The following is a 21,354-nucleotide window of genomic DNA, read 5'->3' on the forward strand; positions in this document are numbered from 1 at the left end:
GGTCAGAAGCCCTAAAAGGTAGCCAAAAATGAACAAACCAAATTATCATATGAATTTTCTTTACAGTGGTCAGGTATTCACACAGTACACTGTACATCATGATTGTGTAGAAAAAGAATGTGTGGATTATCAACAGTGTTAAACCAGTAAAATTAACAAAAAACTGTTGTGGGAAAGCTTATGAGATATGAAAAGCTGAAAAAACTTCAGTAGCACTGGCATAAACTGATAAAAGTGGTTCCACTGGTCTGTGGCACACAAGATGCAAATGCAAAACTACGTTGAGCATGTGAGAACCGTTGCAGTCAATAAAATATGCTTCTGTCAATTGCTAAAAGCTGTTTTATTGGTATCTGCAGACATTATCCACCAATATATTGTGCAATCTTAGATACTTGAGAAGTGTATGAAACGTCCCGTATAATAAAAACAATGTTAGCAATAAGAACAATAATAATGTGTGTGCTCATTGAATGGTAAGTGAAAATGTAATGTACCGTGTTTACTTGAATCTAAGCCGCACTTTTTTCGGGTTTTTGTAATCCAAAAAACCGCCTCCGGCTTAGAATCGAGTGCAAAGTAAGCGGAAGTTCTGAAAAATGTTGGTAGGTGCCGCCACAACTAATTCTGCTGTCGAATAAATGTAGCGCTACACTGGCATGCTTTGCAGGCACACAGATAAATACTGGCGCCAAAACCTCTGCGTCAGTAAATAAATTTAAGAAAAGGTGGAAGACGAGCTTTTTTCTCCACCCCAAGTTTCGACCACTGCATTTTTATACATTATCCAACGAAGTAAATACAAATTCCATATTGTTCATCTTTGAACGTAGCAGCATTTCAATGTACTACGAAAATCCAACTGGCAAGACTGTTTGGGATGTTTGTCAATTTGGACAACTCTACGTTTTGAATTTTTTCCTACCTGTGAGAAGAGATGGTTGCTAATAGGAACTTTTATGAATTGTGAATCACATGTAGTATTCTCTTCACCATAACAATAATATGAATATAAACATTTTGCCATGTATTCTTTCGTGTTTGCTGCTATATCATTTAAATCCTGTCTGCCTAATAAAGTACGAAACTAGAGTGAGACAACAGCAAACGTGGAAGAATGTACATATCGTGTCATGTTTATATTCGTATTATTCTTATGCCTAATAGTGATACAGTCAGAAATGAAGGACGGCAATTGACCAGATTTTTAAATCTAAGATGACTCTAATTTCTGTGCAGAATGTAATGTACTAAAGAGGCGCCCAAAGATTTTCAAACGGAGAAAAATTTTCACTAAACTCTCGTTCAGAACATCTTCTATCATATGCAGTCTATTATTTGGTTGTTGTTGATCATTATCAAAGAAAGCAGCACTGTAAGTAACAAGAAGTAGTAGTCTCTTGCCATTGTTTCGCTAATGAGGTGATTCCTCACTTTTTTTTTTTAATTGTAAGCCGCGGTAGCGCGCACAAAAGCAAGCCACGCCGCGAGCGGCGACATGCCGTAAACACTCACTATCAGAATGTGACAAACAATGCGTGACACAGAACGGTAATGCATTTTCAGCTTAAGAGTGACGTAAACACGTATAACAAAGAGAACGGCACTTACCAGATCAAAGAAAAATAAGGAATCGATTCAAACCAGACGAAGCACGTGAAAAAGGAAGGGTACCCGTATAAATACGGATGGAGTGCCTGACGCGTAGCAATGGCTGCCTGGTGAAGCTCAACTGCTAAGCTTACAACTCGAACCAAACTGCTGTAGCTGTATTGTCATTCATTCGACCTAAACTGTGTCTCATATTACAATGGACCAACTTTGTTTCGATTTGGAGGTGCGGCCTAAAACATTTTTCTCCTCTCGAATTTCGAGTCTCAAATTTCAGGTGCGGCTTAGATTCGGGAAAATTATTTCCTTGATTTCGAGTCCCATTTTTCAGGTGCGGCTTACAATCAAGTGCGGCTTAAATTCGAGTAAATACGGTATATTTAACCTCTGATAGTTATACCCCTTTTCTTCATATCCATAGTTACCCTGTAGCTGTGAAATGTTTTATCAATTTTTGCCCATAAACATAATTCCCAAGCATCTGGGAACTTTGTAAGTTCATTGATTAAAGTAGGAAATAACAAATTCTACATACATACTAAACTTTATTGCATTTGAAAGTGAGCAAATAAGTGATAGACCTGGAACAGGTGATTAGTTCTACTACTACGCCCTTGAAGTAATACGGACGGCAGGAGTATTGCTGTATAATGAAAATTTTTGCCCGTGTGTGGTGTGCGTGACTAACAGAAGGTCAGGATACATCTTAGTATTTCACTTTAGGCTATACATTCTACATGACACTATAACATTTTACCAAGTGGTGTGGTGTAGTGGTTAGCACACTGGACTCACATTCAGGAGGATGACTGTTCGAACCCGTGTCCGGTCCTCCTAATTTAGGTTTTCTGTGATTTCCCTAAATCACTTCAGGCAAATACCAGGATGGTTTCTATGAAAGGGCACGGCCGACTTCCTTCCCCATCCTTGCCTAATTCGATAGGACCGGTGACCTCACTGTTTGGTCCCCTCCCCAAGACCAACCAACGAACATTATTTTATTTCTTGCAGAGAGCCTCATGATCTTTCTGGAATTGGAGTAGTTCTACTAGAAATATTTTTATATGAATATTTGCTTCACTGGTCTGCTAACTGATCTCATTGCACAAAATCCACAATATTTCCTCAAGACAACAGCATATCTTCAGGTGATTACAGAATTGCTTTTAGGAAATATTGCGATATCTACAAAACGTGATGCAATGGCAGAACTTGAACTGCATATTGCACAGGTCTGACAGGAAGGGCTGAAGAGTAGCATTTGAATTCTCTTTATGGGAAACCTCTTTCTCAGTACTGTTTTTGCCATAGTAAATCTGTGCTTACTGCTACCCGTGTTATGGAGGTAGAAGTAAACCTCCACTCTCAAAGTAGTTCAGTAAAAAATTGAGTGAGTCTCTGCTGATGGACTGACTGTTAATGTAGATAATACACAGTACACACAATTCTCTATTGCTCAGGGTGTGTCACATCATTAAATATAATGCATGAGGGTAAATCAATAAATGAAACAATATTTTGAATTCTTAGGTGTTCATGTTGATAAAACCTGCAGTAGAAGTCACATGTTACAAATCTTAAGTGTGTAAATGCTACAACCTGTGTGCTGCGGATAACATAAAATTATGGAAATGAAAATATCAAAAAAGTGGCTTACTTTTCCTTGGATATTATTAAGCCATCAAAGTCTTTCAAAAATATAATATGGGTTGGTAAATAAAGTCTATTTACCAGGGAGCAGTAGGATGAAACACACGGTAGATGTGATAACTTGTGAGCTCTTGGAGCCAGTGGCTTCTTCTTCCGGAAGGGGGGTTGGAGATAAAGGAAGAGGGCTGAAGGAAAAGGGGTGGTGAGGTTTAGCAAATGCCAAAGGCTGCGGAAAAAGTTGCCCAGAACACCAGGTTAGGGGAGGCTCGATGGTCAGGATGAGAAGGAAAGACTCAGTTCGTGCCACGTGCCTGGGCTAACTTTAGGTTAATTTATATGGTCTGAGTATTTCTCTTCAGCAACCATTCCTTTTTCATTGCTCTTTTTCACCTATCCTTTTTTAATATCTGACTTGTCGGTACCTCCCTCCATCACTCGCCTGTCTGATATAATTCATTTAGCTTTCCTGTCTTCTGATTCCTTCATAATGTTTTTTTCCTTAGTTTCTGTCTTGCTTATTACCCTATCTTCCACCTTTACATTCTTTGGTTTTCAAATTGTTTGGTCATTTGGTGCAAGTACCAACAGTGACATCAAATAAGTCTTCCCTGACCCAGGTTTCTAAGGGACTTTCTCTTCAACCCTTCTGCTGGGAGAAGGAGCCACTGGCTCTGGAAACTCATATGTTCCACACAGAACTTTTTACACCTATTCTCTTGCTGCCTCAAGGTGACTGATTCTCTCTCTCTCTCTCTCTCTCTCCCTCTCTCTCTCTCTCTCTCTCTCTCTCTCTCTCTCTCTCTCTCTCTCTCTTTTACCAGTAGTATATTTTCAGACACAAATTATTTTCGTTAATGTAGACAAAGTCCCTGGATAGAGGGAGAGCACACACAGTTATAGATACACAACACTCGCGCACATGTGGCCACTGTCTGACTTGGCCTCAGTGCCTGGAGACAACAATGACTGTGTGTGTGTGTGTGTGTGTGTGTGTATGTGTGTGCGCGCGCGTGTGTGCGCGCGCGTGTGTGTGCGCGCGTGTGTGTGTGTGTGTGTGTGTGTGTGTGTGTGTGTGTGTGTGTGCGTGTGTGTGTGCGCGCGCGCGCGCTTACGTGCGCATGCACTCATGCGTACATTCCTTCATCTAAGGAAGAGCTTTCACCCCTTAGCGCCTCCTCTATGCCGTGAAGAATAGCAGTCTGTGTTGCTAATACTGCTCTCGTGGAACCTAGTACCATTGGTAATTTGCCTATCTTATGACTTCCTGGGGCAACAAAAATTTGATGTTCAGTTATTGGGCAATTTAAAAAACTGATAACACTTTCATAATCTACTCATTAATAGTATGAAAAATTTTAACACAGTAAGACAAATATTACAGCTACAAACTGTGTATTGTTTGGAGGCAGTGTTAATTGATGGTGTGTGAATACTCAGACCACATTCATCCCATATTTGAGGACGAGAGCACTTAGTGACTTCTACAAAAAAAATTCTCGTGGGCATCCCCAGAAAACTATGGAAAGAACAATGTTTGTTGCTTACTGCATTTTAGCTGTTCATGCAGTCAGACTTCGGCATCTGGTATGATGTTCTAAGTTATTGCTACTTTACTACCGACTCTATTTGCAGCACAATTTGCAGACAGTATCTATTTACATCACTAAATATACCTTCAGAATTGTCACCGTACAATACACGAGATGCATGAAAAATCTTTTGCTTAAACTGGAGCAAAAATTACCCCGGCTATTTTCACTCGTTGTTTCATAAGCTTTGAGTGAGCATCATTTAAAATCTTTCCAAAATTTTTCTTGCTTACAAGCTTCAAGTAGAACATTTAACACATTAATTCATTTGTAAAATAATTAGATACTCGGAGCCATTTTGTGGATTCTTTAAATCAGAGGTTTACTGCTTTATGATGATTTGTATTGTGGTTATAAAAAGAAGCGAGATGTTTAGGCATAAAAATCTGCGATGTAAAGCGATGTAAAGATGTATAACTATAGTATAAGTCATTATATGAATGGAGGAAAATTGAGGAAACCAAATAAGTGGTCAGCATTTTGGCATTTGTACACTATCCAATCGCATTAATGTGACCACCCGTCAAAAACCTGAATAACCACGTTTTGCAGTGCAAATCATGCAGGAAGAGTGTCAGTGGGGTTTTGGAAGGTACCCACAGGGATGGGGAGCTGCGACATTTCTGCTGTCGTGGTCAGCTACACTGCTAGGTGTCTCAGTTGAGGCTCCGTCATGCAAACAGCCCACTTGAGGTGGTCCCACAGATTCTTGTCCGAGTTTAAATCCGGGGAGTTTGGTGGCCAAGGAAGCACGATAAACTCATCCTGGTGCTCTTCAAACCACACTCGTACACTGTGAGCTGTGAGACACATTGCAATTCCCTGCTGGTAGGTGCCGTCGTGCCAAGGAAAAAGAAACTTTATTTCGGGGGGGTCACGGTTCCACAGCATAGATGCTATCCAGAATCACGAGATCTCCTGTGAAATCCCACAAAAATGTCCCTCAGACCATAACGCTCCTTGCCGGATGCAGGGTGTTCGCTTTCAGACACGTCACACTGTACACGCCAGTGGCCATTATTTGTCTGATGGAGCATAAAATGTGCTTCATCTGAAAAGGCCACCTCCCACCACCCAGTTAGGTATCCAGTTGCAGTATTGGCCTGCAAATTCCAACCTGTGCTATCGATGAAGAGCAATCGGCACGTGTGATGAAGTGGGCTTTCGCAGCAGAGGCCCGTGAGCAACAATGTTCGCTTGACAGTTGTTGTTGAGACAGTGTCGGTAGCCCCTTGGTTCATCTGGGTGGTCAGTTACTCAACAGTTGCATGTCAGTTCACCTGTACATATCTCTGCAGCAATTGGCCACCTGTTGCCTATGACCTGTGGTGCAGTGGTTTTGGATAGTGACATTTTGCCATGCGCAGTATACTTTAATAGTGACGGCACGTGAACAGTTTACAAACTTAGCCATTTCAGAAACACTTCCACCATTGGCTTGAATGCTAATGAACATGCCCATTTGGACGTCAGATAACCTTCTCTGTTTTGCATTGTGACAGTTACTGTACTGTTTTCCGTGTGTGTGTGTGTGTGTGTGTGTGTGTGTGTGTTTTGTGACACCCCCCCCCCCTCCCCCTGCCCACACCCCCCTTGCTTTGTATATCTTCCACTTCTAGTGCTGCGGTTTGCAAATATTATTGCACATTGACATCGAGCATAGGCAGTGGTCACATTAATGGGACTTGACTATATAGTAAGGTGTGTGTGTGGGGGACGTTATGAAGGAAAGGGGGGGGGGGGGGGGGGAGAGAGAGAGAGAGAGAGAGAGAGAGAGAGAGAGAGAGAGAAAGAGAGAGAAAATACAGTGACAGTTTAGTGTAAGTCACTGTATGAATGAGTAGGGATTAAGAAAGCATGTAAACAGTCAGCACGTTGGCTTATTTTTCGCTGATAATCTCTGCTGTGATTGTAAAACTAATTTGTTCCATATCGCAGTGAGATGTTACGATTATGATGCGTGGAACGTCTACACGAGTGTCTCTGTAATTGTGAAGGGGACCATATGGCTCATGGACACTGTTTGAGCTTACACTGTGCTCAAGTTGTCACTCTATGGCAAACAGAAATTGGTACGGGGCTTTCCACGGTTAGTTGGCATACTCTATTGTGACAGTATTCATCCTAACATTGATCCCCTATGTGAGACACAAAACAGCCAATTGACAACTGATACCTACAATTTGTGGCGTGTAGATACCACATTTGGATCACGTTCTCTGAAAAGTTTAATAGGTAACAAAGTAAAGAAAAAGTCAATAAACTTAGATCTTTTACTTAATTTTCTAAATAGTCTCTATTGTTCTCGACACATTTCTCCCATTGTGGTTCCATTTTCAAGATGCTCGTGCACGGAAGTCCCTTTGGTCGGAGTGTAGCCATCTGCATTTGGTCAGAATGTAGCTATCTGCTGACTGCTGATTTCACTTCCACATATTTTGCAAACTGTTGGTCAACCAGGCATTTCTTCATGGGACCAAACAGATGAAAGTCCAACGGTGCAAGATCTGGACTGTGTGGTCAATATTGGAGCACCTGCCACCCAAATTTGACAATTGTCTCACAAACAGGAGCAGCAACATGAGGAGAGGGATGTGGGGGAGCATTGTCATGAAGTTGGACACCATCAGCATTGATTAATGTTGTGGCGTTTGTCACAAAGGGCGCGACACAACTTAACCAAAGTTTTAAGGCAGGCTGTAGCATTCGCAGTGGTCCTGTATTCAGCAAAGTCCACCAATAAGATACCGTGACATATCCCAGGACACTGTCATAAGCACTTTCTGAGCAGACTGAGTCACTTTGAATATTTTTCATAGTGGAGAACCAGCACGTTTCCAGTTGATAGAGGCCTACTCGGTTTCAGGCATATAATGGTATGCCCGTGACTCGTCACCAGTGCAACTCCTATCGGAAAGTCGTGCCTTTCTGTGGTGTAACGCATTACGAGATCCGAGCTTGCCATCATTTGCTGGTCCGTGTGGTTGCCTGTCATAAAGTTCTCAGGCACCCAATGAGCACTAATTTTATGAAATTTTAATGTGTAATCAACATTGTTGTACATCAGGCCATAGGAAATGTCAAACTGCTGCAATAAGGTTCACAATTGCACATGCTGGTCCTTCAAAATTGCCGTCTCAATAGCTCTGACATTCTGCGGGGTTGCAGCTATTACCAGCCGCCCGGAGCGTGGCGAATTGTTGATGTTCACACGGTCCTCTCGGAAGAATGCACACTGACCAGAGTCGTTGCTATGGACCGTACAGTCATCCCCTACGTGCCACCCATGTCTCTGTGAATTTCACTCAGTTTACGTCCAGTGGCCCACAAGTATTGAACTACTTTTCACTGCTCTTCACAAGTCGAGACAGTAACACGCACGCTATGTTTGCTTCACAGTTCAGTCTTCTCTCGCTAGAGGTGCACATTAAAACAAAATACCCCCTCTTGTGCAAACTATAGCATTGTGAAATTTCAACATTCCAGCTGCGGTACCATGGGAGAAAAAAAATTATTGTGCGTTACTTTCTAATCCTCCCTCGTAGTATGTAGCCCCACTCTCGGAATGTACTCTTTCGAAATTTTGACAGTAAACCTGTGCTTGATGCGTGGTGCTTTTTTTGTAGTGCCTGCCACTCGACTTTGTTGAACATTTATGGGTGACTCAGATATAAAATGGAATTTTTGGTTTACGTACATTTTTGTGAACTGAGAGTGACGTGATCTTTTCGTTATCGCTTTTGTTTCCAGTGAATGTTCTCCACAGCAATAAGATTGCGTACCATTTCTGTACTCAGAATCACAGTGTCAGATCAAGAGGTACCGTCATCTATTGCGCGACACATTATAATCGAGTTTCTGACAACAGAGGGCACAAAACAGTCCAAAATTTTGAAAAGAACTGCGGTAAAGTTGAAGGTTGACACCCCGAGAAAAACTAGAATGTATATACAACACAGACAGGTTTTAAAAGGATGAGAAAAGTCGAGATTCCCGCTCACTGACGGTGTCGTACTATTTGTGTTACGTGGTAATTCCACTTTAGGTTGCCCCAATCACTCCTAGGTATTTTACAGTAGTTACTGTTTCCAGCGATTGATCACCAATAGTGAAATTGGTCATTAGTTGATCTCTTCGCTTATTTATGTGCAGTACATTACGTTATTTACATTTGGGATCGACTGCACTAATTTTCGATCACCTACAGGTCTTCGTGCATTTCGCTAGTCTTCTGGCATTGCAAATTTCCCCCACTGCTATCGAGGGTAATTTAAATGCTTTTATTCTGCCTTACACTCAACATCTCGGAATTGTGTTATTCATTAGAGACGGTAATGCACAGCACACCGCATCCGTCTCATTAATTGCTTCCACCAGTTTACATCAGCACGATTGAGTGGGCTTGGGACAGTTAATACTTGGAGTGTATTACTGCGGAAACCCTCCTTAAACATTGGGTAACTTCAGGATGACCAGTGTCAGGGAACAGGGCTGGCTCTAGCAGCAACATTTCGATTGCCTTTAGAGCAGGCATGACTAAGATTCAAACATTTTGCAGTGCACATGGTAGACTAACATCATATTGAATGTTACCCATGAGGGGATACCAGTTCCTTAGGCTGCCTTTATTTTGCGTATCGTTTACTTTTTATTTCATCGTTCCCCTCCCCCCAATAAGGACATATTCTTTCATTTCCTGATACCCCTGAATTAAAGCTCACATAACTTGTTCACAGATGCAAAACTCTTTTAAAAAAATCTGCTAACATATTTATTAATTTTAATTAAATTTATTAATTGTTTGCCTTTTTAATTAGTGTATTTGTTGTATTCAATACATGTTTCATAACTTGTTACGTGTGTGTAATTTTGTGTTTTAGTTATTGCAGCAGGTTGCCACAGGACAAGTTTACAGACCTTTCACCATTATGGTACATTCAAAACAACAGAGACAGCACTGTTACATGTTACTTGAAACTGCCTATGAATTCAAGACTAAAGGAACCCGTAAAGGTAAAGTGTGTTGGCTACACTTTTATGTTTTCAGTAAAGTTATATAAGTATTATAATCAAGCTTAATAGAGCAACTTCAATACATGAAAATGTAGATAAAATTTACTTGAAAAATTATTCATTTGCTCTCTAGATGGCCTAGCAATGAACTTAAGGCTGCTGATAATGATGGAACTTATTGTTCAAATCCACCTTTTCATATCCACTGGTGCATCAAGTACATAATAATGTCAATCTGGGATGAAATTGCAACAATATGAATTAGGATAGATTGTTTGTCACCACACAGAAGACCCATTCAGTGGCAGACAGGCACATTTACAAGTAAACTAAACTACTGGGCAAAGCCATCCTTTAGATTTGGAGGGACACACACACACACACACACACACACACACACACACACACACACACTCTCTGCCTCTTTCATCTCTGGACAGGTTTTTATCACATCACATTCTATTAATCAGAGTCTGTCCGTTTCTTTCTCTACTTCCCTTCATTCTCTTGTTGCCTCCTGGCCAACTTCTCAACCACCCTGTAGCAACAGTCTCGTCCACACGCAAAGCACAGCGGCATGCCCACACAGACTGTGGCTGCAGCAATGTGTGTCCCACATTCTCCCCACTTCTTTAATTATTCCTGGACATTCGGGACATTATTCCTGGACATTCATCCAACCACCTTCTTTCACTCAAGTGTAGTTTTGCTAGTCCTGCCTACACCACATTCACGCACACATCATATTGACGTAGCCCAATCTGTTCACACCTGCTGCACCCTCTCTTCTCTCTCCTCTTTCCTACTAATGAGCACCACTCACAGTTTTTTTTTTACTTCATCTAGTTTGGACTGTTGTTACTGTATTTCATCTGGTTTTGCCTTTTACGAGTTTTAAGAAATTCTTGCATAATTTCATATACAGGGTGTTACAAAAAGGTACGGCCAAACTTTCAGGAAACATTCCTCACACACAAATAAAGAAAAGATGTTATGTTGACATGTGTCCGGAAACGCTTAATTTCCATGTTAGAGCTCATTTTTGTTTTGTCAGTATGTACTGTACTTCCTCAATTCACCACCAGTTAGCCCAATTGAAGGAAGGTAACGTTGACTTCGGTGCTTGTGTTGACATGCGACTCATTGCTCTACAGTACTAGCATCAAGCACATCAGTACGTAGCATCAACAGGTTAGTGTTCATCACGAACGTGGTTTTGCAGTCAGTGCAATGTTTACAAATGCAGAGTTGGCAGATGCCCATTTGATGTATGGATTAGCACGGGGCAATAGCCGTGGCGCGGTACGTTTGTATCGAGACAGATTTCCAGAATGAAGGTGTCCCGACAGGAAGATGTTCGAAGCAATTGATCGGCATCTTAGGGAGCACGGAACATTCCAACCTATGACTCGCGACTGGGGAAGACCTAGAACGATGAGGACACCTGCAATGGACGAGGCAATTCTTCGTGCAGTTGACAATAACCCTAATGTCAGTGTCAGAGAAGTTGCTGCTGTACAAGGTAACGTTGACCACATCACTGTATGGAGAGTGCTACGGGAGAACCAGTTGTTTCCGTGCCATGTACAGCGTGTGCAGGCACTATCAGCAGCTGATTGGCCTCCACGGGTACACTTCTGTGAATGGTTCATCCAACAATGTGTCAATCCTCATTTCAGTGCAATTGTTCTCTTTACGGATGAGGCTTCATTCCAACGTGATCAAATTGTAAATTTTCACAATCAACATGTGTGGGCTGATGAGAATTCGCACGCAGTTGTGCAATCACGTCATCAACACAGATTTTCTGTGAACGTTTCGGCAGGCATTGTTGGTGATGTCTCGATTGGGCCCCATGTTCGTCCACCTACACTCAATGGAGCACGTTATCATGATTTCATACGGGATACTGTACCTGTGCTGCTAGAACATGTGCCTATACAAGTACGACACGACATGTGGTTCATGCATGATGGAGCTCCTGCACATTTCAGTCGAAGTGTTCGTACGCTTCTCAACAACAGATTTGGTGAAATGGGTTGGTAGAGGCGGACCAATTCCATGGCCTCCACGCTCTCCTGACCCCAACCCTCTTGACTTTCATTTATGGGGGCATTTGAAAGCTCTTGTCTACGCAACCCCGGTATCAAATGTAGAGACTCTTCGTGCTCATATTGTGGACGGCTGTGATACAATACGCCATTCTCCAGGGCTGCATCAGCGCATCAGGGATTCCATGTGACGGATGGTGGATGCATGTATCCTTGCCAATGGAGGACATTTTGAACATTTCCTGTAACAAAGTGTTTGAAGTCACGCTGGTATGTTCTGTTGCTGTGTGTTTCCATTTCATGATTAATGTGATTTGAAGAGAAGTAATAAAATGAGCTCTAACATGGAAAGTAAGCATTTCCGGGCACATTTCCACATAACATATTTTCTTTCTTTGTGTGTGAGGAATGTTTCCTGAAAGTTTGGGCGTACCTTTTTGTAACACCCTGTGTGTATAACGAAAGCGCTGGCAGGCTGATAAACACAAACATACACACAAAATTCAAGCTTTCGCAACCAACGGTTGCTTCATCAGGAAAGAGGGAAGGAGAGGGAAAGACGAAAGGATGTGGGTTTTAAGGGAGAGTGTAAGGAGTCATTCCAATCCCGGGAGCGGAAAGACTTACCTTAGGGGGAAAAAGTGACAGGTATACACTCGCGCAAAGACACACATATCCAGCCACACATACGCAGACACAAGCAGACATTTGTAAAGGCCCTCTCCTTCCCTCTTTCCTGATGAAGCAACCGTTGGTTGCGAAAGCTTGAATTTTGTGTCTATGTTTGTGTGTCTATCAACATGCCAGAGCTTTCGTTTGGTAAGTCACATCATCTGTGTTTATATCCTCCACAGTGGATCCTTGCTCCTTCCAACTGCATCAGTACAGAAAAGTTTCCTATCCCTAGCCAGAACCCAGTCCTGCTAGTGTTCCTTGTAGTTACCTGGCTCGTGGAACCCCCTAAATTACCCACCTCCAGCTGCAACCCATCCTTCCACAATGACCTCTGTCTGTTAGTATTCTGTCGGTCCATAGCCCGCACCAACCCATCAAAAATAAGATGTACCTCAGTGCATGGAGACATCAGAGGCTGTGTATGTGTGCTGTGTGCATGTATGAATGTGTGTATTTTTCTGAAGCTGGGGGACTTTTTTGCCCGATAACTTAGTCTACTGTTAAACGAGCCCGTGTGCCACTCGTGCCACCTGATGTGCCGAGTACCTATCTATCCTAATTTGTGTTGTACGTAATAATGTTTTAAACAATAAAAGAGTTGAGGGGCACGAAAGGGAAGCAGAGGTTGAGAAGGGAGCGAGTCAAGGTTGTAGCCTGGCTCCGGTGTTATTCAAGCAGTAAAGGAAACCAAAGAAAAATTTGGAGTAGGAATTAAAGTTCAGGGAGAAAGAAAGATGAAGCTTTGAGGCCTGCCAATGACATTGTAATTCTGTAAGGCAGCAAAGATCATGTAAGAGCAGTTGAACGGAATGGACAGTGTCTTGAAAGGAGAATGTAAGATGAACATCAACAAAAGCATAATAAAGACAGTGGAATGTAGTCAAATTAAATCAGCTGATGCTGAGGGAGTCAGGTTAGGGAATAAGACACTTAAAGTAGTAGGTGTTGGCAATGTCAAGAAAAGTGTTTCTAAACAAAATAATTTTTTTTTAACATCAAATATAGATTTAAGTATTGGGATGTCTATTGTGAAAATATTTGTCTGGAGTGTTGCCATGTATGTATGTGAAATGTGGACAATAGACAAGTAGAGAATAGAAGTCTTTGAAATGTGCTGCTGCAGAAGAGTGCTGAAGATCAAATGGATAGATAAAATAACTAATGAGGAGGTGGTACTGTAGAATTGGGGAGAAAAATTTGTGGCACAGCCTTACTAGAAGAAGGAATCGGTTGATAGGATACATTCAGACACATCAAATGAGCAAGAATTTATTATTGGAGGGAAGTGTTGAGGGTGAAAATAGTAGAGGGAGACGCAAGACATCAATACAATAAGTATATTCAGAACGTTTAAGTCGCAGTAGTTGTTTGAATATGAAGAGGCCTGCACAGGATAGAGTAGCATGGAGAGCTGCATCAAACCAGTCTTCAGACTGAAAACCAAACAGTAGTGTAGCATAGGAAAACTCTTAACTTGTTAGTAGCCGGTGTCACCATTAATACAGTACTTAATAATATAGCAGGCAAGCAGAGTGGCACATTATCTTTTATTGTAAGAACAGGAAGGTCGTAAGCTTTATGACAGCTTTGATGTGGCCCACGGTGACTGTCTTTCCTGTGCCAACCTCTTCATCTCAGAGCAGATATTACACGCAATGTCCTCATCTATTTTTGGGCATATTGCAGCCTCTGTAATTGCCTATAGTTTTGCTCATTACAGCTCCTCCTTGTACGACGAAACTCATTCCAAGATGTCTTAACACATGTCCTGCCGTCCTATCCTACTTTCAGTCAGTATTCTATGTTTCGTTTTCCTCACAAATTCTGTGGAGAACTTCCTTGTTTATCAATCCACCCTTGTTTTTTACCTTATCAATCCACCTAATTTTCAGCATTGTTCTGCAACACCACATCTCAAATTCTTCGGATCTTGGAATATTTGTAAGAGATAATGCCGCTATCTATGATACTATAAAAGTCTTTTAAATGATTAAATATCTTTGCTTACGGCCAGTTGTACTAATTACTACCTTTAAAAAATTGCAGCCAGAGACTGAGCAGTGTGTCGCAACTTGTTGAAGATTCTGATTACTGATTGGATGTATTTTATGAGAGTTTTCCATAATGCATAGGAAAATGTGGGGGGGGGGGGGGGTATTCTCTATCGATAGAACTCCCTGCAAATCTGTTTCTGTACCCACAGTAACAATTAACTTTGTGGATAAAAGCCCATGCCAATGCCAATGAAGGTACTTATAGGGATATCTGCATATATCCAAAATAATAATTACTTAAGGTTAAAAGTTGAAGGATAATGTCAGTATTCACATGCAGTGTTCCCCCCCCCCCCCTCCCCCTCATCAGTCTACTGACTGGTTTGATGCGGCCCGCCACGAATTCCTTTCCTGTGCTAACCTCTTCATCTCAGAGTAGCACTTGCAACCTACGTCCTCAATTATTTGCTTGACGTATTCCAATCTCTGTCTTCCTCTACAGTTTTTGCCCTCTACAGCTCCCTCTAGTACCATGGAAGTCATTCCCTCATGTCTTAGCAGATGTCCTATCATTCTGTCCCTTCTCCTTATCAGTGTTTTCCACATATTCCTTTCCTCTCCGATTCTGCGTAGAACCTCCTCATTCCTTATCTTATCAGTCCACCTAATTTTCAACATTCGTCTATAGCACCACATCTCAAATGCTTTGATTCTCTTCTCTTCCGGTTTTCCCACAGTCCATGTTTCACTACTGTACTCCAGACGTGCATCCTCAGAAATTTATTCCTCAAATTAAGGCCAGTATTTGATACTAGTAGACTTCTCTTTGCCAGAAATGCCTTCTTTGCCATAGCGAGTCTGCTTTTGATGTCCTCCTTGCTCCGTCCGTCATTGGTTATTTTACTGCCTAGGTAGCAAAATTCCTTAACTTCATTGACTTCGTGACCATCAATCCTGATGTTAAGTTTCTCGCTGTTCTCATTTCTGCTACTTCTCATTACCTTCGTCTTTCTCCGATTTACTCTAAAACCATACTGTGTACTCATTAGACTGTTCATTCCGTTCAGCAGATCATTTAATTCTTCTTCACTTTCACTCAGGATAGCAATGTCATCAGCGAATCGTATCATTGATATCCTTTCACCTTGTATTTTAATTCCACTCCTGAACCTTTCTTTTATTTCCATCATTGCTTCCTCGATGTTCAGATTGAAGAGTAGGGGCGAAAGGCTACAGCCTTGTCTTACACCCTTCTTAATACAAGCACTTCATTCTTGATTGTCCACTCTTATTATTCCCTCTTGGTTGTTGTACATATTGTATATGACCCGTCTCTCCCTACAGCTTACCCCTACTTTTTTCAGAATCTCGAACATCTTGCACCATTTTATATTGTCGAACGCTTTTTCCAGGTCGACAAATCCTATGAAAGTGTCCTGATTTTTCTTTAGCCTTGCTTCCATTATTAGCCGTAACGTCAGAATTGCCTCTCTCGTCCCTTTACTTTTCCTAAAGCCAAACTGATCGTCACCTAGCACATTCTCAATTTTCTTTTCCATTCTTCTGTATATTATTCTTGTAAGCAGCTTCGATGCATGAGCTGTTAAGCTGATTGTGCGATAATTCTCGCACTTGTCAGCTCTTGTTGTCTTCGGAATTGTGTGGATGATGCTTTTTCCGAAAGTCAGATGGTATGTCGCCAGACTCATATATTCTACACACCAACGTGAATAGTCGTTTTGTTGCCACTTCCCCCAATGATTTTAACATGCAGTTAATAATAATAATTGTTATTGTTTTAAGTCACTATTATCACCCATTCATGATGGCTTACCACCATGTTGCTTGGAGTGCATAGTGTCCTGGAGGGGTTAGGTTCGTTGATGGTTGATATCTGCCCTTCTTCATGCTTTTCCATCTAATTACACTTACATTCTATTTCTGTTTTCTGTCTGAGTCATTCTTGGCCAGACAAAATAATTTAATCGTTAACTTTATGCTGTTAAAAGTCACAAAATTCTGAGGTAAAATTTATACCGACATAAGTTTTACAATATGTAAGTGCACAACCAAGCTAATGATGTAATAATAGCCTATAAAGTAAAAGAAAAAAATAAAATAAATGAACCATGGACCTTGCCGTTGGTGGGGAGGCTTGCGTGCCTCAGCGATACAGATAGCCGTACCGTAGGTGCAACCACAACGGAGGGGTATCTGTTGAGAGGCCAGATAAACGTGTGGTTCCTGAAGAGGGGCAGCAGCCTTTTCAGTAGTTCCAGGGGCAACAGTCTAGATGATTGACTGATCTGGCCTTGTAACACTAACCAAAACGGCCTGGCTGTGCTGGTACTGCGAACACCTGAAAGCAAGGGGAAACTACAGCCGTAATTTTTCCTGAGGGCATGCAGCTTTACTGTGTGGTTAAATGATGATGGCGTCCCCTTGGGTAAAATATTCCGGAGGTAAAATAGTCCCCCATTCGGATCTCCAGGCGGGGACTACTCAAGAGGACGTCGTTATCAGGAGAAGGAAAACTGGCATTCTATGGATCGGAGCGTGGAATGTCAGATCCCTTAATCGGGCAAGTAGGTTAGAAAATTTAGAAAGGGAAATGGATAGGTTAAAGTTAGATATAGTGGGAATTAGTGAAGTTCGGTGACAGGAGGAACAAGACTTTTGGTCAGGTGAATACAGGGTTATAAATACAAAATCAAATAAGGGTAATGCAGGAGTAGGTTTAATAATGAATAAAAAATAGGAGTGTGGGTAAGCTACTACAAACAGCATAGTGAACACATTATTGTGGCCAAGATAGATACGAAGCCCACGCCTATTACAGTAGTACAAATTGAAGATGTGTATGATGAGATAAAAGAAATTATTCAGATAGTGAAGGGAGATGAAAATTTAATAGTCATGGGTGGCTGGAATTCGATAGTAGGAAAAGGAAGAGAAGGAAACGTAGTAGGTGAATATGAATTGGGGCTAAGAAATCAAAGAGGAATCCACCTGGTAGAATTTTGCGCAGAGCATAACTTAATCATAGTTAACATTTGGATTAAGAATCATGAAAGAAGTATACATGGAAGAATACTGGAGATACTAAAAGGTGTCAGATAGATTATATAATGGTAAGACAGAGATGTAAATTGTAAGACTTTTCAGGAGCAGATGTGGACTCTGACCACAATCTATTGGTTATGAACTGCAGATTAAAACTGAAGAAACTGCAAAAAAGTGGGAATTTGAGGAGATGGGACCTGCATAAACTGAAAGAACCAGAGGTTGTAGAGAGCTTCAGGGAGAGCATTAGGGAACTATGGGCAAGAATGGGGGAAAGAAATACAGTAGAAGAAAAATGGGTAGCTTTGAGAGAGGAAATAATGAAGGTAGCAGAGAATCAAGTAGGCAAAAAGACAAGGGCTAATAGAAATCCTTGGGTAACGGAAGAGATATTGAATTCAATTGATGAAAGGAGAAAATACAAAAATGCAATAAATGAAGCAGGCAAAAAGGAATACAAACGTCTCAAACATGAGATTGATAGGGAGTGCAAAATGGCTAAGCAGGGATGGCCAGAGGACAAATGTAAGTATGTAGAGGCATTTATCATTAGGGGTGAGATAGATACTGCCTACAGGAAAATTAAAGAGACCTTCAGAGAAAAGAGAACCACTTGCATGAATATCAAGAGCTCAGATGGAAATCCAGTTCTAAGCAAAGAAGGGAAAGCAGAAAGGTGGAAGGAGTATATAGAGGGTCTATACAGGGGCGATGTTCTTGAGGACAATATTATGGAAATGGAAGAGGATGTAGATGAAGATGAAGTGGGAGGTATGATACTGCATGAAGAGTTTGACAGAGCACTGAAAGACCTAAGTTGAAACAAGGCCCCGGGAGTAGACAACATTCCATTAGAACTACTGACATCCTTAGGAGAGCCAGTCCTGACAGAACTCTACCATCTGGTGAGCAAAATGTATGAGACAGGTGAAATACCCTCAGACTTCAAGAAGAATATAATAATTCCAATCCCAAAGAAAACAGGTGTTGACAGATGTGAAAATTACCGAACTATCAGCATAATAAGCCATGGCTGCAAAATACTAATGTGAATTCTTTACAGACGAATGGAAAAACTGTTGGAAGCCGACCTCGGGGAAGATCAGTTTGGATCCCGTAGAAATATTGGAACACGTGAGGCAATACTGACCCTACGACTTTTCTTAGAAGCTAGATTAAGGAAATGCAAACTGACGTTTCTATCATTTGTAGACTTAGAGAAAGCTTTTGACAATGTTGACTGGAATACTCTCTTTCAAATTCTGAAGGTGGCAGGGGTAAAACACAGGGAGCGAAAGGCTATTTACAATTTGTACAGAAACCAGATGGCAGTAATAAGAGTCGAGGGACATGAATGAAATGGAAGCAGTGGTTGGGAAGGGAGTGAGACAGGGTTGTAGCCTCTCCCCGATGTTATTCAGTCGGTATATCGAGCAAGCAGTAAAGGAAACAAAAGAAAAATTCGGAGTAGGTATTAAAATCCATGGAGAAGAAATAAAAATTTTGAGGTTCGCCCGATGACATTGTAATTCTGTCAGAGACTGCAAAGGACTTGTAAGAGCAGTTGAACAGAATGGACAGTGTCTTGAAAGGAGGATATAAGATGAACATTAACAAAAGCAAAACGAGGATAATGGAATGTAGTAGAGTTAACTCAGGTGATGCTGAAGGAATTAGATTAGGAAATGAGACACTTAAAGTAGTAAAGGAGTTTTGCTATTTGGGGAGCAAAATAACTGATGATGGTGGAAGTAGAGAGGATATAAAATGTAGACTGGCAATGGCAAGGAAAGCGTTTCTGAAGAAGAGAAATTTGTTAACATTGAGTATTGGTTTAAGTGTCAGGAAGTCGTTTCTGAAAGTATTTGTATGGGGAGTAGCCATGTATGGAAGTGAAACATGGACGATAAACAGTTTGGACAAGAAGAGAATGGAAGCTTTCGAAATGTGGTGCTACAGAAGAATGCTGAAGATTAGATGGGTAGATCACATAACTAATGAGGAGGTATTGAATAGAATTGGGGAGAAGAGGAGTTACTAGCACAACTTGACTAGAAGAAGGGATCTGTTGGTAGGACATGTTCTGAGGCATCAAGGGATCACCAATTTAGTACTGGAGGGCAGCGGGGAGGATAAAAATCGGAGAGGGAGACCAAGAGACGAGTACACTAAGCAGATTTAGAAGCATGTAGGCTGCAGTAGGTACTGGGAGATGAAGAAGCTTGCACAGGATAGAGTAGCATGGAGAGCTGCATCAAACCAATCTCAGGACTGAAGACCACAACAACAACAACAACATGGGAAATAGTAAATGTAGTTGCAAGTTATTGTACTGTGATAGGAGGGAATGCCATGAACAACGTATTAAAAATCCCGACAACTGTTGGGGGGGGGGGGCTTTTAGGGCTGAATTTGAATACCTCTTCTGTGTGTTTATCTTTAACTCGAAAACCATGGCCTCTAGTGAAAATCACAGTACAAAATCAAACTATATTAAATTTCCTACAAAAAAGGTTCTCAGTACTTTCCACATACAAAGAGAGAAGTATTTAAAATATTGCACATTGCACAAACAATGTGACACTGCTGTAGTAAACAATTATCATTTACAGAATGATAAAATTGTTAGGGAATTGACCATTTCTCAAGATGCCAATAAGCTGATACAAGTAATGTGAACATTGTAATTATTAGGCAGTACTGACAAAATGAATAGTAATTAAATTAAGAATGAAATTTCCATTCTGCAGCAATGTGCTGACTGGTGTGAAAGCTATGAGGACAGGCCGCGAGTCATGCTTGGATAGCACAGTCGCTAGAACACTTGGCCACAAAAGGCAAAGGTCGCTTGTTCATGTTTTGGTCTGGCACACAGTTTTAATTTGCCAGGAAGTTTGTCATTAAATGAACATACATATGGTTATAATAGAGGGAAACATTCCACATAGGAAATATATATCTAAAAACAAAGATGATGTGACTTACCAAATGAAAGTGCTGGCAGGTCGACAGACACAAACAAACACAAACATACACACAAAATTCAAGCTTTCGCAACAAACTGTTGCCTCATCAGGAAAGAGGGAAGGAGAGGGAAAGACGAAAGGAAGTGGGTTTTAAGGGAGAGGGTAAGGAGTCATTCCAATCCCGGGAGCGGAAAGACTTACCTTAGGGGGAAAAAAGGACGGGTATACACTCGCACACACACACATATCCATCCACACATATACAGACACAAGCAGACATATTTAATAATTCAGTAGTTAACCTTTCCTCCAAACCTCTCTCCCAATCTGAAACCTCTGTCCTATCCAAAGGCCTCACCTTCAGCCCCACTCCCAGATTCAACCAAACAGCCCTCGTCAAAGATTTACTGTCCTACACTCGTACTCTCTGCTGGAAGTATCACTTTGCCACGAAGAAAAATGATCCTAATCCTACCCCTAATGATCCAACTCCCCAAGACACTATCCAAATTGAACCCTGCCTGGAACAGTTCCGTCCTCCGTCACAGCGGGACCCACCTCCTCTTCCTCAAAATCACCCTCTCCAAACCTTCCAGGAATTTCTGACTTCCAGCCTTGCCTCTCAATCCTTCTTAAAAAACCTTAATCCTACTCCCAACATCACCACTGCTGAAGCCCAGGCTATCCGTGATCTGAAGGCTGACCGGTCCATCATCATTCTTCCGGCGGACAAGGGTTCCAC

General features: G+C 41.4%; 1 protein-coding gene across 2 annotated transcripts in view; it reads left to right on the top strand.

Annotated features, from left to right (window-relative positions):
* The window catches only part of LOC126424857 (endoribonuclease Dicer-like), a 308,787-nt gene that overhangs the window by 165,105 nt on the left and 122,328 nt on the right, over positions 1–21,354 (top strand). For both annotated transcript variants that reach the window (XM_050087670.1, XM_050087671.1), the window contains exon 11: positions 9,731–9,863. In XM_050087670.1, the coding sequence (XP_049943627.1) occupies positions 9,731–9,863 (133 nt within the window). The remainder of the gene's footprint in view (positions 1–9,730; positions 9,864–21,354) is intronic.

The sequence above is a fragment of the Schistocerca serialis genome, chromosome 10 (genome assembly GCF_023864345.2).
Source record: "Schistocerca serialis cubense isolate TAMUIC-IGC-003099 chromosome 10, iqSchSeri2.2, whole genome shotgun sequence".
NCBI lineage: Eukaryota > Metazoa > Arthropoda > Insecta > Orthoptera > Acrididae > Schistocerca > Schistocerca serialis.